This window comes from Eptesicus fuscus, chromosome 3, assembly GCF_027574615.1.
Source record: "Eptesicus fuscus isolate TK198812 chromosome 3, DD_ASM_mEF_20220401, whole genome shotgun sequence".
NCBI lineage: Eukaryota > Metazoa > Chordata > Mammalia > Chiroptera > Vespertilionidae > Eptesicus > Eptesicus fuscus.
Window position 1 is genome coordinate 51,754,546 of NC_072475.1, and position 17,731 is coordinate 51,772,276.

The 17,731-nt window shown below is 36.9% G+C and overlaps 1 protein-coding gene across 11 annotated transcripts in view; it reads right to left on the minus strand.

Moving 5' to 3' along the window:
* Nucleotides 1-1,314: 1,314 nt before the first annotated feature.
* Nucleotides 1,315-17,731, minus strand: part of ATP13A3 (ATPase 13A3) — a 96,076-nt gene continuing 79,659 nt past the window's right edge. For 7 of the 11 annotated variants that reach the window (XM_054713840.1, XM_054713841.1, XM_028160721.2 and 4 more), the window contains 5 exons: nt 16,903-17,090; nt 13,223-13,311; nt 8,871-8,951; nt 7,209-7,298; nt 1,315-1,708 (listed from right to left, as the gene is read on the minus strand). In XM_054713840.1, coding sequence (XP_054569815.1) covers nt 1,511-1,708; nt 7,209-7,298; nt 8,871-8,951; nt 13,223-13,311; nt 16,903-17,090 — 646 coding nt within the window. In that variant the 3' untranslated portion in view covers nt 1,315-1,510. Of the gene's footprint in view, nt 1,709-7,208; nt 7,299-8,870; nt 8,952-10,774; nt 11,013-13,222; nt 13,312-16,902; nt 17,091-17,731 lie in introns of those variants that run through there. The other 4 variants (XM_028160722.2, XR_008555558.1, XR_008555559.1 and 1 more) reach the window with 4 other exon arrangements.

The following is a 17,731-nucleotide window of genomic DNA, read 5'->3' on the forward strand; positions in this document are numbered from 1 at the left end:
TTTCGTAAATTGGTAAGTACAGATCAGGAAAACAATGACCAGCTAGAAGTGAACAGTACACCCATGCTCTGGTTAAGGAAGAACACAGCATAATATCACATACTTTTAGAAGTTTAGTGTCCATTTTACAGCAGTATCAGTTTCCTTGTTTATCCATAACTGTGGGCTTTGTCAAACTACTGGATCTTACCTATAAAGGCATTTTTAAAGTTACTTTTATTTTGTTTAGAATTTAAACATTAACTAGGAAAAACAGAAAGGTGAAAAACATTATTCACATTTCTTTTGATTCAATTAATGTCTGTTCTTTAACTTTTATTTCCATTTTTCTTTTCTCCCAGAAAATGCCACCACCAAAACATGTTCATTTGTAAACATCCCATCCAAAATAGGTAAACTCTGACTTCTGGCGCCACCTAATGGCATAAAACAAACTCTCACCAAGTTCATACTGCTTTGAACAAATTCAGCAGTTGTTCAAAACCGCTCATTTTTTAAGCCTTATTATTGATAGGATAGACATACATCAAATCTTTAAAATTTTAGAAGGCAAAAATCTAACTCAAAAAAATAAAAAATAGCAAAAAACAAACAAAAAGCTAGCTCACTACTATATAATGTCTTTAGAAAATTAAAAAAGCAGAAAATAAAAGACATTTAAAATAATATAAAACCTGAGAGGGGGAAAAAACAGGAATGGAAAGATATTAGGAAGATAGATCCACATCTATTACCAAAAGAAATAATATTTTTCCTAATGAAAAAGGTTTACAACATTTAACTAAAGCAAATTACACTACTGACCCCAGACAGCACAAACACATTAACAGTTTTGAGGGACATCTCCAGAAGACAGTGAAGCACCTTGCTGATTAGAAAAATAAAACCCAGGCAGTTTGTACAGAAAATATAAAATTATAAGTGGAAATTACCTGAGTTGTTCTATAAGCAACACCATAAAACTCACTCCTAACTCTAGACTATCAAAGGAATCTGGTGTATGTATATATAATTCTTTGGAAGAAATGTTGGAATCAAATGAAAACAACAGGCTTTTTAACTATTTTCACTAGAGGCTAATCATAAATGTAGGGCCTTTAAACAAGGCCCTAAACGAGGGCCTTTTCTAAGAGGAGTTGTGAAAATAAATTTAAACATGTAAACTAAGTCTCAAAGGCTAATGTCTAAAACCCTACCAAATACCAACTTTATTCTATACCTTATATATTAGTAAAGAGTATTACTGAGGGTAACAATCAAGAAAATTGTGGAAATATAATATTCAGAGTTACTGAAGAAAGAGGACTTCACAGATTGATTATTAATTTAGCTGGCATGCCAATCTTTTATTTTTGTTTCTTTTGTTTAAAAAAAAAAAAGCTCCTAAATCAGCTACTATATCAGAAGGAACACAGATTGAAATGATGCCATCTGACACACAGGATCAGAAAGTCTTAAATTACATTCTGTTCAATACTGCTACTAACATCCCACAGAGACTGATGCGCTGCTATGTTATGGTGATGATTTGACATGATCCATTTTCTTTAACTAAAGCTTTAGCTTCTGTTGTCGTCTGAGGTTTTGGTGGCCATTCCGGGTCAACCAAGAGCTCCTGAGCCAGATACATGTACTTTGCTTTCGGCATCTTCTTTCTACAGTCCAGGGCACAGGACAAGCAGCATTTCCCCCAATAATCCACTGACTCCTAGGAAATAAGGAAAAAGAACACCCCAGTAGATTAAAGGCTGCTTGTTTTTAACAAGTTTGTTAAAGCAGAGTATGTCAACACAAAAAAATAAGAGGAAATGACTTTTGAGCATAAACAAATGAAAAAAAAATCCATGTAAAAAAGTAAGCTTTCAATTCTTTAGGAACATTTTTAAAGGTTAGATGTTTTAGTTATCAATGTAATATACTTTATTTTATTTAGATTTATAGACCTAACCTCTTGTGTATATATATATTTTTTCCATTTCTTTTTGTATAGATACATTTTTAAAATAACTTGCAGATCTGGATAACACAAAACATCTATTGCATCAAGAATTATTTTAAACTATTCAAAAAGAGAAGATATTTTTAATATTCAATATGGAAACTCTCATCTTCTATTCCAAACTATCCTTTGGTACTAGATCATTTTTGGAAGAAAGCAGTGTAAAAAATATCATTGTTACTGTTATAACATTACCCTTCAAAACAAAACATTTTGAAAATATTGTTAGGTCAAAATTAGAACTTAGATCATGTTTAATGTCATTCACTTCTTTTAAAGCCACATTTTCATTCATACAAAAACAATTTTATTTTATAATGATGGTTACCCTTGGTGCTCTACCTTTAAGAAGAGGTACATACAAAGCTATTAAGCAAGTACTATTTCTTAGTATTATTTCATTATAAAAAGCTCTGCTGTCATTAAAATCCTTCTGATTAATCCTGATGTTTTTAATGACTGTGATCTTAGATAAATAATTCTCAAAGAACAAGAAAGCAGAGTCCCTTGTTATTGTAAAGAAATATAAATGCAGTAGAGGCCCTCAGAATTTATCTTAACTGAAATTTGTGGTAAAGAAATGAAATAAACCCAGTTGGTTGGGTGTTGTCCCGTGCACCGAAAGGGTTGTCGGTTCCATTCCCAGTCAGAGCACATGCCTGGGTTGTGGACTCAATCCCCAGTAGGGGGCGTGTAGTAGCCAGCAGATCGATGTTTCTATGGCACATCGATGCTTCTATCTTTTTCTCCTTCTCCTTCCTCTCTCTAAAATCAATATAAAATCTTTTTTTAAAAATGAAATAAAAGTAAACTATACCAAGAACTAATTATATTCACCTCTAAAGAATGATCGATTTTTAATTATTTTGACTTTTGTTTCTCCAAAGCAAAATAAAATTCCAGATTGTTTTATTCTGCCATTAATACATAACCCAATCTACAACTAGGTCTAATCTCAATTGAAACAATCTCACCAAATGGAAGCATAACATAACTGAAAGGAGCATTTTAATGTTAACATCCAAAATATTTTCATGATCAAGAAAGGCAGATTTGTTATAACATATGTGTTCTGAAACATGTTTCTACATCTGCCAATGGAGAACAGCAAAATAATTTAGCATGAAAACTCTTAAACTTTTCTACATTTGGACTCAGTAGATCCTCTTATTTTACTGAAACAACCACCAGGAACCTACTACTCTTTCCTTCTCCAAAACTGTGGGCATGTGGCAGCACTGAGACCACTATCAATAATAACTGAGTGCTTTTAAAGGTCTGCTTACATTGTCAACAAAACACAGTAAGCTGTACTGCTATAGAGAATTTATAGGCAAAAACTATGGTAACAAGTAAGGTATACTTTACAATTCTGGGGGGAGAGAGGAGGTACAGATTTTTGATTAGCCATCTAGCTAAAAAGAGCTATTGCCATCACCTTAAAAGAAGCCCACAAGATGATACAGGATTCTTCAGGTGATCCAAATAACCAACAATTCCTTTCCAGGGTAGGCCTGTACACAACAAACCTTAACATTTAATCTGAGGTGAGGGCTCACTACTTGGATCTTTTTTCCAAGATGTTTAAAGTCTTCAGTTTAGTTGAAGAAAAGACCATTGTTCCTAAATCAATCTGAAAGCTGTCACTTTTTATTTTATGGCATGTAGCACTTTTAAAGGATCACAGGAAGAGATTAATGGTGAATGGTGATTATAAGAAAACAAAGACACAAAACAAAACAAAACAAAACAAAACAAAACAAAACAAAAAAACAAAACAAAACAAAAAAACAGAAACATATAGGCCTTGTCTGTCCAGATGAGCCAGCTGGGTTGAAGGACAATGCAGAGCAGGCTGAGTTGAGGAAAGGCACAGCCAAGTGTATTCAAATGGAAGACACACATACACATCTCTAAATCCACTGTTCCCTATCTGCGGAAAGTGAGGCAAGCAATAAAATTAAAGCCAATTTCATTGCAAACAGAATCACAATTGAATAGTATTCTTCCTTTTTAAAATCCTCACCAGAGGATATGTGCATTGACTTTTTTTCTTGAGAGAGCGAGAGAGATACAGATGTGAGAGAGAAACATCAATCGGTGCCACCCCAATTGGGGGAGCGAACTTGCAACTGTTTGGTGTATGGGACAACACTTCAACCAACTGAGCCACCCAGCCAGGGCTGAATAGTATTCTTTTTACATTAACATGTATGTTTTAAAAAATCCTCATGTCCCTATTAAAAGCAAGGTACACTTATTATAATTCAGAAAAATAAATGAAGTCACAAGAAACACTAGGGATACCCCCTCCACTGTAATTAGACACGTATTTTGTTCCTGTGTCTTCCCCTCCCCCAAACATCATACACAAAAATATATACTATAAGCAAGAATAGATTTGTTAGTTTGCAAGCACAAACATACCACACACATTCTCAAACACAATATAATACACCGGTAGAGAAAATAAAAGGTGTTACAGGCATGCTGGAATGAAAAATAAATCCAGAGAGAAGACGGTGGCAAGCAGAGAAAAGCAAGCACTGTGCAACCAGAAAGCGAAGAGGGGAGCATCACAGGACTCAGAATGAGCACTTGGTCTCCCTGAACACCTAGGGATAGGTCTCAGAAGCAGGAGAACACATGAGCCATAGCAACTGGAGTTTCTGGTTGGCTCCTGAAAGGAAACCCTGGCTAAATAACCACGTGTATCCCTCGGAAAAGGGAAAGAGGTTACCACAGACCAACAGAGAAACCACAAAGAACTTCCAAAAAGATCTACAGATAAAATTCTCCTGCTTCTTAGACCATTACAAACTGTTCATTCTAGAACCCCAATGCCAGTTTAATCTTTGCAGCATCTTTTAGAAAATGTTTTCATGGGTAGCATGTAAAATATAAAGGCTAATATGCACAGTGTCCCCTTGGGGGACACCACATTACACACACAAATGTCAGAAGATGAAAGTGTATCATTCTGTGTTAAGAGGTTATAAAAACTCTTTTTAAAGCCAATAATTTCTTAATCATGACCATAGAAAATGAAGACTAAAATTCTTGTCTAGTCAATGATTCTCAGAACTGGTAAGCACACAGGACATGCTAGAACTACCTGCTCTAGACCACTCACTCTCTCTACATTCACTCTTCCCTAAATGCTTCAGAGGTAGGACTGCATGTGAGAGGCACAAACTCTTAAAAATAAGGGCAGATACTTCATAACAAATGTTTAAAAAATAGAGATGTAACAAATGATAGAATTTTCCACCATTTGATTTTGGGTGAACAATAAAGTGGGATTTCCAATTCAAATGGTTTACAGCTTTATGATACCCAATTTTGACTAAGTCAGGGTATAACTCCTCTTCAGAACCTGCATTTACTTCCTGTCAGTCGTAGATCTCCCTGGAGAAGCTGATAACTCACGGTAAATGTTTTCCTTGGCTTGAGCCTTACCAATACAAGTATCTCATATGAGGACTAATAATATGAGCCAAAGTTAACATCTGAAATAATGTAGTGAGGTAATCAAAAGGAAAGAAATATAAACACAGGAGAGTTAGCTAAAGGAATTGAGTCTCTAATGCCCACTACTAAGGCATTACACTGCTTTGAGAAAAAGAAACCGAAGCTGATTCCAAACTCATCTCATCATTATAAAACTACTAGAGGCCCAGTGCATGAAATTCGTGCATGGGTAGGGTCCTTAGGCCTGGCCGGTGATCAGGACCGATGGGGGCCTTCCTTCGTTCCGTGCCACCCCCTGGTGGTCAGCGTACATCATAGTGAGTGATCGAACTCCTGGTCTCCCGGTCCAACTCCCGAGGGGACACTGTGCATATTAGCCTTTATATATATAGATAGATCACTACTCATCATGAAGCTTTAGAAAAATAAATAGCACTCTCCAAGACCTCTTATCAAAGGATCATGTGGTATTACACTAGGCATCAAGTCTGCTAAATTACCAAATAAAACTCAGGACGTTGCTACTTAAGTAAAAAAAAAAAAAGCTAAAAATAAGTGAATAGCCCAATTCAGCAATGCCAAGAAATCCTTTTGAACTCTTACAAGTTTCCTTGCATGGCTCATGATGAGTAAAAGATTTAGATACAGAAATCTTTAGTAAAATATTTAGAATACCTCATCCACCTACAAACAAAGGGGTAAGATAATGAGGAGGTGAGACTTTGCATCATTAAGTTCTCTATACACAAAAAGCTGTAGAGCCCTGGCCGGTGTTACTCAGTGGTTAGAGCATCAACCCCAGGTCCAAAGGGTCCCACGTACCTGGTCAAAAACATGTACCTGGGTTACAGGTTCCCTTCCTGCCCCCAGTGGGACATGAGGGAGGCAGCCAGTTGATGTGTCTCTCACATCAATGTTTCTTTCTCTCCCTCCCTGCCTCCCTTCCACTCTCTCTGAAAAGCAATGGAAAAAATATCCTCAGGAGAAAATTAACCAAACAAAGAAACAAACTGTAGAGCTGTATGTAATTCAATGGCATACGTTTTAAAAGTAAGACTAACTTATATTTTCTATGGAAAAACTATGGGTCAAAACCTTAACACCAGGAAGTGGGTTTATATCTCATTCTCTTTTTATCACAGTGCTTGCATATCTTTCAAGCAATAAGTTATATAATAGGTCCAAAAGAATAAAAAATCCTGTCATGGTTTGTATAAAAATGAGCACTACCTGAAATTTTTCTCAATGATGAGAGACATATGCTGAGAAAAACCTAAAAGCCACCCAAAATTAAGATACAGTAACAATAAATGAGAAATAATTGCTGAAAGTTTTGACCTTTGGACTCTGATCCATTTAGAAATAATTCCCATTTCATAACTTTGTTTACATAAATCTCATTTAGCTTCTAATGGGACTCATGAAAACCAAAAACATAACATTTAAGCCAGACAGAAATGGAAAAACTAACTCTCACCACTAGGGACAAGACCTTTACATAAACACAAGATAAGGATTGGAATGGAAAAAAGACTTATGAAATTTCTGAAGTCCTGAGAAGCCTGTAACAAGGGTTTGCCATGAATTTTCTAAGACTCCTTACAAGAAATGAAATGCCAGGCATAAGGAAAAAGGTTGAAGCAACACACAACAGAGCATCAGTCTACAGAATGCACAGTATACAACTGAAAGAGTCTGGGTATACATGAAGAATTGAGAGCAAGTGCTGAGTTCCAACCTGTGCTGGCTGTGTGGTGGTGAAGCGATACTCTCCTTGTCTGTCTCGATTGAACACAACTTTCCAAAGGACCATGTCAAGGCAGAAGTTCTGAGAGATATTCCAGTGAGTTAAGAATTAAAAATGACTAAGTCATTCTTTATTAATGTGCACATTTAAAAAGGATCACACAATGTTGAATCATTAGTAAAAAACATGATTTGATTGTTATATAGAAAATTTCAGTTAATATTGCAAACAGACAAAAAAAATAACATGACTTTTATGACAAATGCAAATCATCATAAAATTCTTGATAAAATGGGACCTCTAAATTTTCCACAAAACATGACTTTTATATGAATAGTCAGGCTCCCCATATTAAAAAATGCTTATAATCCAGTATTTTTCTTACCAGTGAGTTATTTCCATTGAATATTTACAATTAATTCTATATGTATCTATATATGAATATGATTTTCAGAACCCAACACAAATAATTCTTTTGATAGTGAGCAAGAGTAAAACATTATGAGGGATTATGAAAGGATTCCCTAAAAAAAAAAAATTTGTTTTAAAGAGTGAAAAGTTGAACTTACCCTATAGAAAAAGAAAAGCTTTTAAAATACAATGTCTTGGTTGTGCTTTCTATTGTCCATACAATAGCAAACACACATTCCACTGGGCACTTTAAAAAGGTCAGTACCAGTACCATAAAGCCCATGCTGCCAACTATGGTCCAAATTTAAATACCAAGTCATCTTTTAGAAAGATAACAAATTAAGCATAATTTCCAAGTCTAGAAATATTGTCATTAATGTATATATTTCCAAATTACCTAATTTTAATTCAAAATCATGTCCTATGAAACCCTTAACTTAAAAATCACACCTGTTATCTCTTTCCATTTCATATGTTGCTACTGTAGAAGAGAATAATAATAGTTTGGAGAACAGACAAAATTATATTAATAAACAGCAAATGAGAACTCAGCAGTTTCTTTTATAGAAATGGATCTAAAGGTAATCCTAATAGGAGAATAATTATACAATGAATCAAGAGTCCTTAAGACCTCTAGAGGGAACTTAAAAGCAAATATCAAAAAGCAAGTTCCACTAATCAATGCTGAGACTGGGTAAATTCATAACTGTCATTATTTTATACTCTCAATAAACTCTCTTATTAATATTTATGACTTTTCATGAAGAAAGTCCCCCTCCTTCCTTTTCTTCCTTAAATGGGAAATTTTACTAAATATCACAGGACTCAGTGGTACCAGCCCACTCTGATTTCTTGGCCAACAGTTTATGGGTCGCCTGATCACCAATCTCCACCCTCACCCCCACCCCACAACCCGTCCAGTTTGGTGGTTTCCTCTTTACTGATGTGCCTCCTACCTTCCCCCGACAATTCTGAGCACCAATTTTCTCCCCTTTCTACCAATCACTAATTTTTGCTAGCTCACTGCTTTTTTTCTATCTGTATGAGTACAGCTAAGTAATATCCCTTAATATGACTACTATCAGTTAATGGAAATGTCAGAAGACTAAAAAAAACTTAACTAAAATGAAACTGAAACTTTGTAGGCTTCCATAATGCTACCTGTTCTCTTCCCCCATTACCATTAAATCACCAAGAATCCCAAAGCAGCAAGGTAGCCATTTGATTATCTGAAGTGCTTACCTCCACCATGATAGATACAAGGGCATTTACAAGAACAATGATGAGCATAGTTATACGCCATTGATATGGTACACACACAATCTGCAAGACAAAAATTTTTAGGTTAAAATTGTAGTATATAGTTTATATTTATGGCATTACATCATAACTTTAAGATTAATTTAATTCCTATTATGTACCAAGCACCTTCACACAGAATACCTACTCAATCCTCAATAGCGCCACAAGGTAGATATATCCACTTTTCAGATGATAAAACTCAGAGTGTAAATAACTTAAGGTTAAAAAAAATATTAAAGTGGCTGAGCTTAGTCAGATCTTCATCACTCAGATTGAATAGCTTAAGCCTTACTAGACCATAAATTTCTATTAAGTCCCTATTTTAAAAAAATTTTATTGATTTCAGAGAGGAAGGGAGAGAGAGATAGAAACATCAATGATGAGAGAGAATCATTGATTGGATGCCTCTTGCACCACCTCCCCACCCCACCCCCCGCAACCCAGGCATGTGCCCTTGACCAAAATCGAACCTGGGACCCTTCAGTCCGCAGGCCAACGCTCTATCCACTGAGCCAAACCAGCTAGGGCTAATAAGTCCCTATTTTTTAAATAAAAACTTGTCTTTAAACAATGAAGCAGATACTGATCTAATATTATTTTATACCTATCCTACCTAATAAAATGGTAATATGTAAATTACTATCACTCCGCTACGCCCACGATGGGGCCAGCGGGAGGCGCAGGGGGCGGGACTCGGGGTGGCCGGGGTAGCCAATTGGGCCAGCGAGACGCTGAGCTCGTCGCCAGCGGCGGCGCGAGCTCAGCATCTGCGCCATGGCTGTTTGCGGCACAGAAGGGGCCTCTGGGGCAGTGAGCTCACGTCCCGCCGCGGACCATCAAAAGCAGGGGAGCTGGGTGCCTGTCTTCTCCAGCACCAGGCCTTTCAGAAGCCTCCGCCGAGAGGCTCCCGAAAGGCCTGGTGCACCAGCAGACAGGCACCCAGCTCCCCCTCGATCAAAAACAAAAGCGTGTAGGGGATCATGCACTGGGCCTCTAGTACTGATATAAAGACAAGTGCATAAAAGAACGATACAGATCAATTTAAGAAATACAATCTAAATTTTCACTTTAAAATCTGTAATTAATTTCTAAGGCCTAAAAAAGAAAAGAAAAAAACGCATTTACACATTCATCCTTTAGTCAGCAAATATTCACTGAGTGAATATCCAAGATATTGTGCTAGGTGCCGAGGAGTGATATGATCTAATATTTTATAAAAACATTTAAGGATTTGAGGGGTGAAGACTGCTATTGTGATCCTGACAAAAGGTGACAGTAGCTTGAATTAAAGTGGTGGGCATGATAAGAAATGTATATTTGGTCTCTGTCCCTGGTTCATGACACTTAGCTCTTAAAACTCTTATAATTTCCTGAGTGATGGAAGTGATACAGAGTGTCATACAGAACTTCTAACTCCCCTGGAATGCTTTTTGTTCTAATGAGGCTACTCTGGGTGGGCTCCTGAATAGCTTCAGGATGGGAGTTGCCCACCAGAAAGACTAAGCCATGATTAGAAGCTTGGAACTTTCAGCTCCACTTCCTCATCCTTCAGGAAGGAAAAAGGGCCTGGAGATTGAATTAATAATGATCATGCCTAGTGAAGAAGCCTCCTTTAAAAACAAAAGAAACCTAAACTAGAGGTTTTAAAGACATCCATGTGATGAGAGTGGTACATTCCAGCTCCACAGGGACAGAAGCTCTGTACTCTGGGTCCTTCCAGAAGACCCTGGCCTACATAACTTCATCTGGCTGATCATTTGTACCTTTATTATATTCTTTATAATAAACTAGTAAACATAAGTGTTCCCCTAAGTTCTTTGAGCTGATAAAGCAAATTATCAAACCTGAAAAGGGGTTTGCAGGAACCAATTTATAGCTGGTGGTTCAGAAGTACAGGTGACAAGCTGGGACTTACAACTGGTGTCTGAAGTTGTGGTATAGTCTTGTGCGACTGAGCCCTTAACCCTCACTATCTCCAGGTGGTTAGTGTCAGAACTGAAATGCAAGATGACCAGTTGGTGTCCAGAGAGTTGGAGAAATGGTTGGTGTGGAACCACCCCCAAACATTTGGTGTCAAAAGTGCTGTGAATAGAGGAAACAATAGTTTTCTTTTAGGGGTTGAAATGAAAAGGGGTTGAAATGAAAAGAGAAAGATTCAGAATAAGAAAACTGAGAGAATCTATCAACAGACTGGCTATAAAAAGAAAAGAAATAGACAAGGACACAAATACACACTTCTGACTTGGGTAAACGGTGGTACCAAGAAATGGAGACAAAGCAGAGCTGAAGAAAAAAATGATGAGCTTAGTTTAAAAATGTTGATGGGTGAACTATGCAGATAATATTCAGTATGTCAATGGAGTAGATTCAGGTCTAAAGCTCAGCTGTGAGCACTAGGCTAAGGGTATATATATCCAATGATAAAATATTAAGAGCACTCCTTTTAGAGTCAGGGTCATTACAGCATATCAGTACCATTACAAGCAACATTAATAAGGTTAATGGACATGAAAAATACATACAAAGCTAAGTACTGAAATGTCAGAAACAAAACAATTGTCATTATTTATAGATGATGACTATCTAAAACAGAAAAGCCTAGAGAATCTAAAAATTTTTAGAATAAACTTTGACAAGGCTGCTGGATATGAGATGAATATACAAGACAACTGTACTGTTTATACCAGCATAAAAGAATTAGAAAATGTAATTTTAAGCATATTTATCAGAAGAACAAAAATGATAATACCCCAGAAATAAATCTAACAAAAACTTGTATTAAAACCTTCAGGAAGGCCCTAGCCAGTTTGGCTCAGTGGATAGAGTGTCAGCCTGCAGACTGAAGGGTCCTGGGTTCGATTCCAGTCAAGGGCACATGCCCAAGTTATTTATCACATATATAGCCAAGCACATTAGGAACTTCTAAAAATAAGAACAAGACAACATCCTAATAGGAAAAAAATGGGTAAAAACATGAATAGGCATTTCACAAAGTAAATAAAAAGGGTCAACAAACATACGAAAAGTGCTCAACCTCATTAGTAATTTAAAATTAATAATTTGCAAATTAAAACCATCATGATATAACACTTTTACATCCACTAGACAAGTGTTGGTTGGCAATGATGTGTAACAATGGATTCTCATACACTGATGAAAGTATAAACTGGTACAATCACTTTGGAAAACAATTTGGCATAACTGAGAAAGCTAAATAGTAAGTGCTCACAGAAAAAGAAAATTACCCAATTATGTACTGATGAACAATGGATAAATGAATTATAGTATAATCTTATAGTGGAATACTATATAGCAGTGAAAATGAAATGCATGAATCTCAGAAATGATGCTAACGGGAAAAAGCAAGTCACAGAAAAATACAGATAGCAAGATACCATTTTCATAAAGTTCAAAAGTAAGCAAAACTATCTTTTATGACTTCATGCTTATATGACAAGTGTATAATAAAAAGCAACACAATAAAGTAAAAAATTAGAATAGTGGTTCTCTCAAGACAACCTTACTGTCTTGATGATGCTACTTTTAGGTTTGATAATGGACTCATGGGTGTTATTTTGTTACTATTATGCTTAACAAATTAAATGTGTGCATATTCTTTTGTATAAAACAAAGTATTTCATCACACATAAAGTTTTTAATAAAAAAAGTATGGAGAGTCCTAGATGGTTTGGCTCAGATGATAGAGCATTGGCCTGTGGACTGAAGGGTTCCGGGTTCGATTCCAGTCAAGGGCACATGCCCTAGTAGGTGGCGTGCATGAAGCAGCTGATCAATGATTCTCTCTCACCATTGATATTTCTCTCTCTCTTTCCCTCTCCCTTTATCTAAGTATGGAGAACTCAATTAATAGTGAAGAAGCAGCAGTGTGTGCAGACTATTCAATAAGTATGTTGGTAAGAGACATCTGTTTGTAGAAATGGAATGCAAAGTGAAGAAACAGGAAAGAAAAATAAAATAGCAAATAGAGTCAATAAAAGCTGCTGTTTTAATTATGTTTTTATTCTTTATAGGTTATCTTTGGGTTAACAGAACTGTATCTTAGAAATTTCAGAAAAAAGCAGTCCTGGAAAAAAGAAATGTAGACAGTTTAGTCTCTTTCCCCAGTAACATAAGAGTAGAGGCACAGATTTTAAGCCATAGCAAACATCCAGAAGTCTCATTTGGCGGTGTAAATTTCATGTAATACTAGTATGTCCTTTTCTGTTACTGTCCCAGATACTAACACTCCTCAGGCAACCAGTAATAATTGATGTGCTTAAATTAAGCCTTACCTGAAGAGCCTGGTCAATAGGGGCAACTGGATGCAACATGATGAATAATATGAAAACATACAAAATAATCACAGACAAAACAAAAAGATCTGAAAAAGAAAGTAAAACAATTAGAAAGTTACTTTATATAAAAAGACATATAATAACTGGTACACTTGTCAATCCTGTTAATTCTAAATTTGGTTGTGAATAATGAATGTTGCTATTTAGGTTGATTAAGTATATAAAGTATGCTCTATATTACTTCCTAGAGTATAATACATTATTTAGGACCAAAGTATTCATTTATGTGATGTAAAAATAAACAGCATTTAAAAAACTGAGACAGACCTTTATGAAAATTTATATTTCTCCCAGATAAACAGCTACTTTGTAAGATAATTAAGCAGTCATAACTCACAAATAAGAGACTGGACTATTTATGGCAAAACGAGATCATCATTTAAACATGTATGCAATGACAATTATTGTTGATTGTACTAGTAAAAATGCTGAATAACATTTATTCTCAGTATTAAGTATGTTATAATCCTAAATAGAGGCATTCTAAGAACCGTATTTTCCGGCGTATAAGACGACTGGGCGTATAAGACGACCCCTGACTTTTGAGAAGATTTTCCTGGGTTAAAAAGTCGTCTTATACGCCGGAAAATACGGTAAGTATATTTCTGCTAGGTGAGTACCACTATTTCATTGACTTCTTCTGTGAAAATATTTCCACAGAAAATGATAGTTAAAACCTAAAAAGTAAGCTGATTTATTGTTAAATGTGGGTTACCTCTATGGCTTGCTGTGATAGCTAGGAATAGTAAATCCCACCTAGTAGTACTTTGTATCACTTTCCTAACTTCAAAAATAAAACTTTCTGCTCATGGCCCTCTTCTTAACTGTGTGCTTACATAATGAGCCATAAGAGAGGCTCAGAAATTTCCCAACTACATTGATAGCCCTCAACCTTTTATCCTTTTCTTCTTTGGTCTGAATATTTATTTACAAGTTCCTACTTGAGGTCAGCTTCAAACTCAAAACTTTACTAGGACCATATATAACCAAAATTTTACCATGAAGCTTTCAGAATATTCTGTTTTATATATATATATATATGTTTTATAATACACTAGAGGCCCGGTGCATAAAATTTGTGCACGTGGTGGGGGTGGGGGGGGCGCTCAGCCCAGCCTTCACCCTCTCCAATCTGGGATCCCTTGGGGGATGTCCAACTGCCGGTTTAGGCCTGATCTGGCAGTCAGACATCCCTCTCACAATCCGGGACTGGTGGCTCCTAACCGCTCACCTGCCTGATCGCCACTAACTGCCCCCCCTCCCGCCAGCCTGATCACCCCTAACGGCCTCTACCTGCCGGCCTGATCGCCCCTAACTGCCCCCCCACCTGCCTGATCACCCCCCACTGCCCCCCCCTACCGGCCTGGTCGCCCTACACTGCCCCCCCAGCTGGCCTAGTTGCCCCTCACTGCCACCCCCCTGCCGGCCTGGTCACCCCATGCAGCCTGCTGTTCGGATGTTTGGTCGCCCCTCACTGCCCCCCCCCCCCGCTGGCCTGGTTGCCCCACACAGCCTGCTGTTCAGTCATCGCGTGAGGGTATCCTGACCAATTTGCACATTACCCTTTTATTAGTATAGGTAAGTTATTAGAGTCTGTTAAAGAAAAAGTGCTTAAAAAATGCCAGTTGGAAGTACACAAACACACAAACTAAAAAATAAAAACCTGAAAAAGGACAAAAAGAAATGTCAGACTACAAATGCCAAAGAAAAATGTGGAGACAGAAGTTTTGTTTCAATAAAGTAAAAGCCCATATTAAACGTTTTTTAAATCCTATTGCATTTTCACAAACAATAAGCAAAAATAGATCTGCAATCTAATTCCTGGCATGTTGCAAGAAGAAAAAATTTACTCAGGTTCAGAAACTTTTTACATCCACCTCAACACTGCTTCTCAAATTTTCATGTCTTTCTCCTGGAGCAACCGCCTTTGATCACACCTCTAAAACTCTGCCAAGATCTCCAGGTGAAGGAGAAAATAAATAATTGAATCTTTCCTCTGCTTAGCCAGGGGAGAAAAAGAGGCACTCATCAAAGGAATTTGACAGGGGAGGTGGGTGGCTGGCAGATTTATATATCCACCCAAATGAAAAGACCAAGATGATTTCAACGAAGAATGGAAAAATCAGGTATTCATTTTAGAGAGGTAAGAGTTTTCAGTGGACTATGCTCTCAGCCCCTGGTTTCTCCTGGCCTTGTAACTTTCTTAGTAATCCTATCGAAGTAATACTCTTCACCAGAAGACAGCTATTAAAACAAATTCTGTGTTGTGTGGAGATTAAGGGCCAGGGGAGAATGTTCCTTAAGTTAAAGATTTAGATTGTTTTACATTCTGCCACAAAGCTATGTAAACACTAACAAGTCATTCAGCATCAAATTATTTTAACTAGAAAATGGGGATATAATAAGGAACCCATAGGAGAGAGTAGATTTAAGTACTTAAAATGCAATGTAATATGTAACTCAAGTTATTATTAAATACTAGAGGCCCGTTGCACGAAGAGATTCGTGCAATAGACCTTCCTTCCCTTGGCTTCCAGCACCCGTTTTCCTCCAGCACCTGGGACCCAGGCCTTTGCTCCGGCCGGAGTCTGCCACCTTTGCTGCAGACTCCAGCCAGAGTCTGCCGTCTTCACTGCAGACTCCGGAGTCTGCAGTCTTTGTCTTTGCTGCGGCCGGAGTGCTGCTCCTGTAGCCCTTCGCCCGCCCCCCACTTCCCTCTCATAGCAGGCGTCATGCCCCGCCCGGCTACTCCGCGCCTGGAGCAGCTGGGCGGCTGCCATCTTTTTCTTCTATGATTGGCTGGTGGGCGTAGTGGAGTTGATGGTCAATTTGTAGTTTCTCTTTTATTAGTGTAGATGTCCCAGTTTATGGCATCACAGATTTGTTAATGACTCCAGATCCTTTTGATAGAATATGACACCAAAGTAAGGCACCATGAAGGATTTACTTCATAGTCCCTTTTTTTGACTCAAAAACAAAACCTTACATAGAGTAAAAAAGCCCACAAATCTTATGGCAGAAAGATGTGACTTTGGGTGGAGAGCAGATGATGCAGTATGCAGATGATGTGTTATAGATTTGTACATTTGAAACCTGTATGGTTTTATTCACCCATGTCACCCCAATAAAGCAAATAAAAAATAAACAAACAAATTTTTAATGCTATGGAAGAAAAGTTTACAAGGCACAAGTCTCCATTCTACTGGCCCCTTCTGCAGGATGCAAAGGTGACAGAAGAATCCATGTGAACACTGACTATACCCACGTCAAAATGAAGAACAGACAACTGTGTTGTGCAGACCACTCAGAAGGAAAGTACAATACCCCCTGTTCCTGCTTCTAATTGACATTCCCTACAATGGGTTGTAAAAATAAAAGTTTCAGCCAGAAGTAATCAGTTGTGAAAACAAGGAATATTCAGAACTGGTGGTTTTAATTTTAAACTTAGGGTGGCAGATACCAGGAGAATAAAACAGACAATAAATATCTAGATCACTAGGTTTATTCTATTTATGGATATCTCTTTTACTTTGAAAAGACAATTTTAACTCTACTCTTCTTACATTATTTTTAAAGAAGGTAAGCAGTATGGGAATCACAGTAAATACCAAACTTACAATTCTTATAGCAAGGTTGCCTGAAAGGTTTTCCTTTGGAAAAGGCAATTGCCACTATGAGGTACTGAAAACTGGAGATAAAAAACACTGTGGTATTTTCATAATTTTGTATATTATGTGGATCATCTTCGGTTTCATTGTACAAATGTGAGAAATTCCCATATAGACTTCCTGTTGTATTACAAGCACTAAAACATACAAAAAAAAATTTTATGTTACTAAACACAATACCAATTGCACAAAAGAAACCAATTCTACCTTACTTGCCTTGACTACCATAAAATAAAAAGAAATAAGGTATATAGCAAAAGACCCAACAATATTAAGGTTAAGATATATAAAACAAGTAGAAGAACATTAAGGGTTTTTTCAATTTAGTCACATTCCAATCAGTTAAAAAATTAGAAGAAACTTCATTACTTAATAAACCCCTCTCACTTTTTAAATTTGGGAAGTAATTTTAGCATAGTAAAGGTAAAATGACCTTTGGTTTGACCTTAGCTCTACCATTTTTTAGCTATCACTAAAGAAATATTATTTAATTTCTGAGCCCATATCCTGACCTGCAAGTGTGGACACCACCTGCTCATTCAAAGGGTTACTGTGGGAAATGAGTATGATGGGGTGTGTATATGTCCAACATAGCACTTGTCACTGATGTGGCCCTCAATATTCTCCAGCTATGGCTCTCTCATCTCTACTTCCAGGTGAGCAGGACTGGCAAACAAAGACAGAACTTAGTATAAAAAGTCCCCAATATCTATCACTAAAACATCAGCTATAATAAGCATTGTTAAATAGTAACAAAATCTGCTACATTTGATGTTTC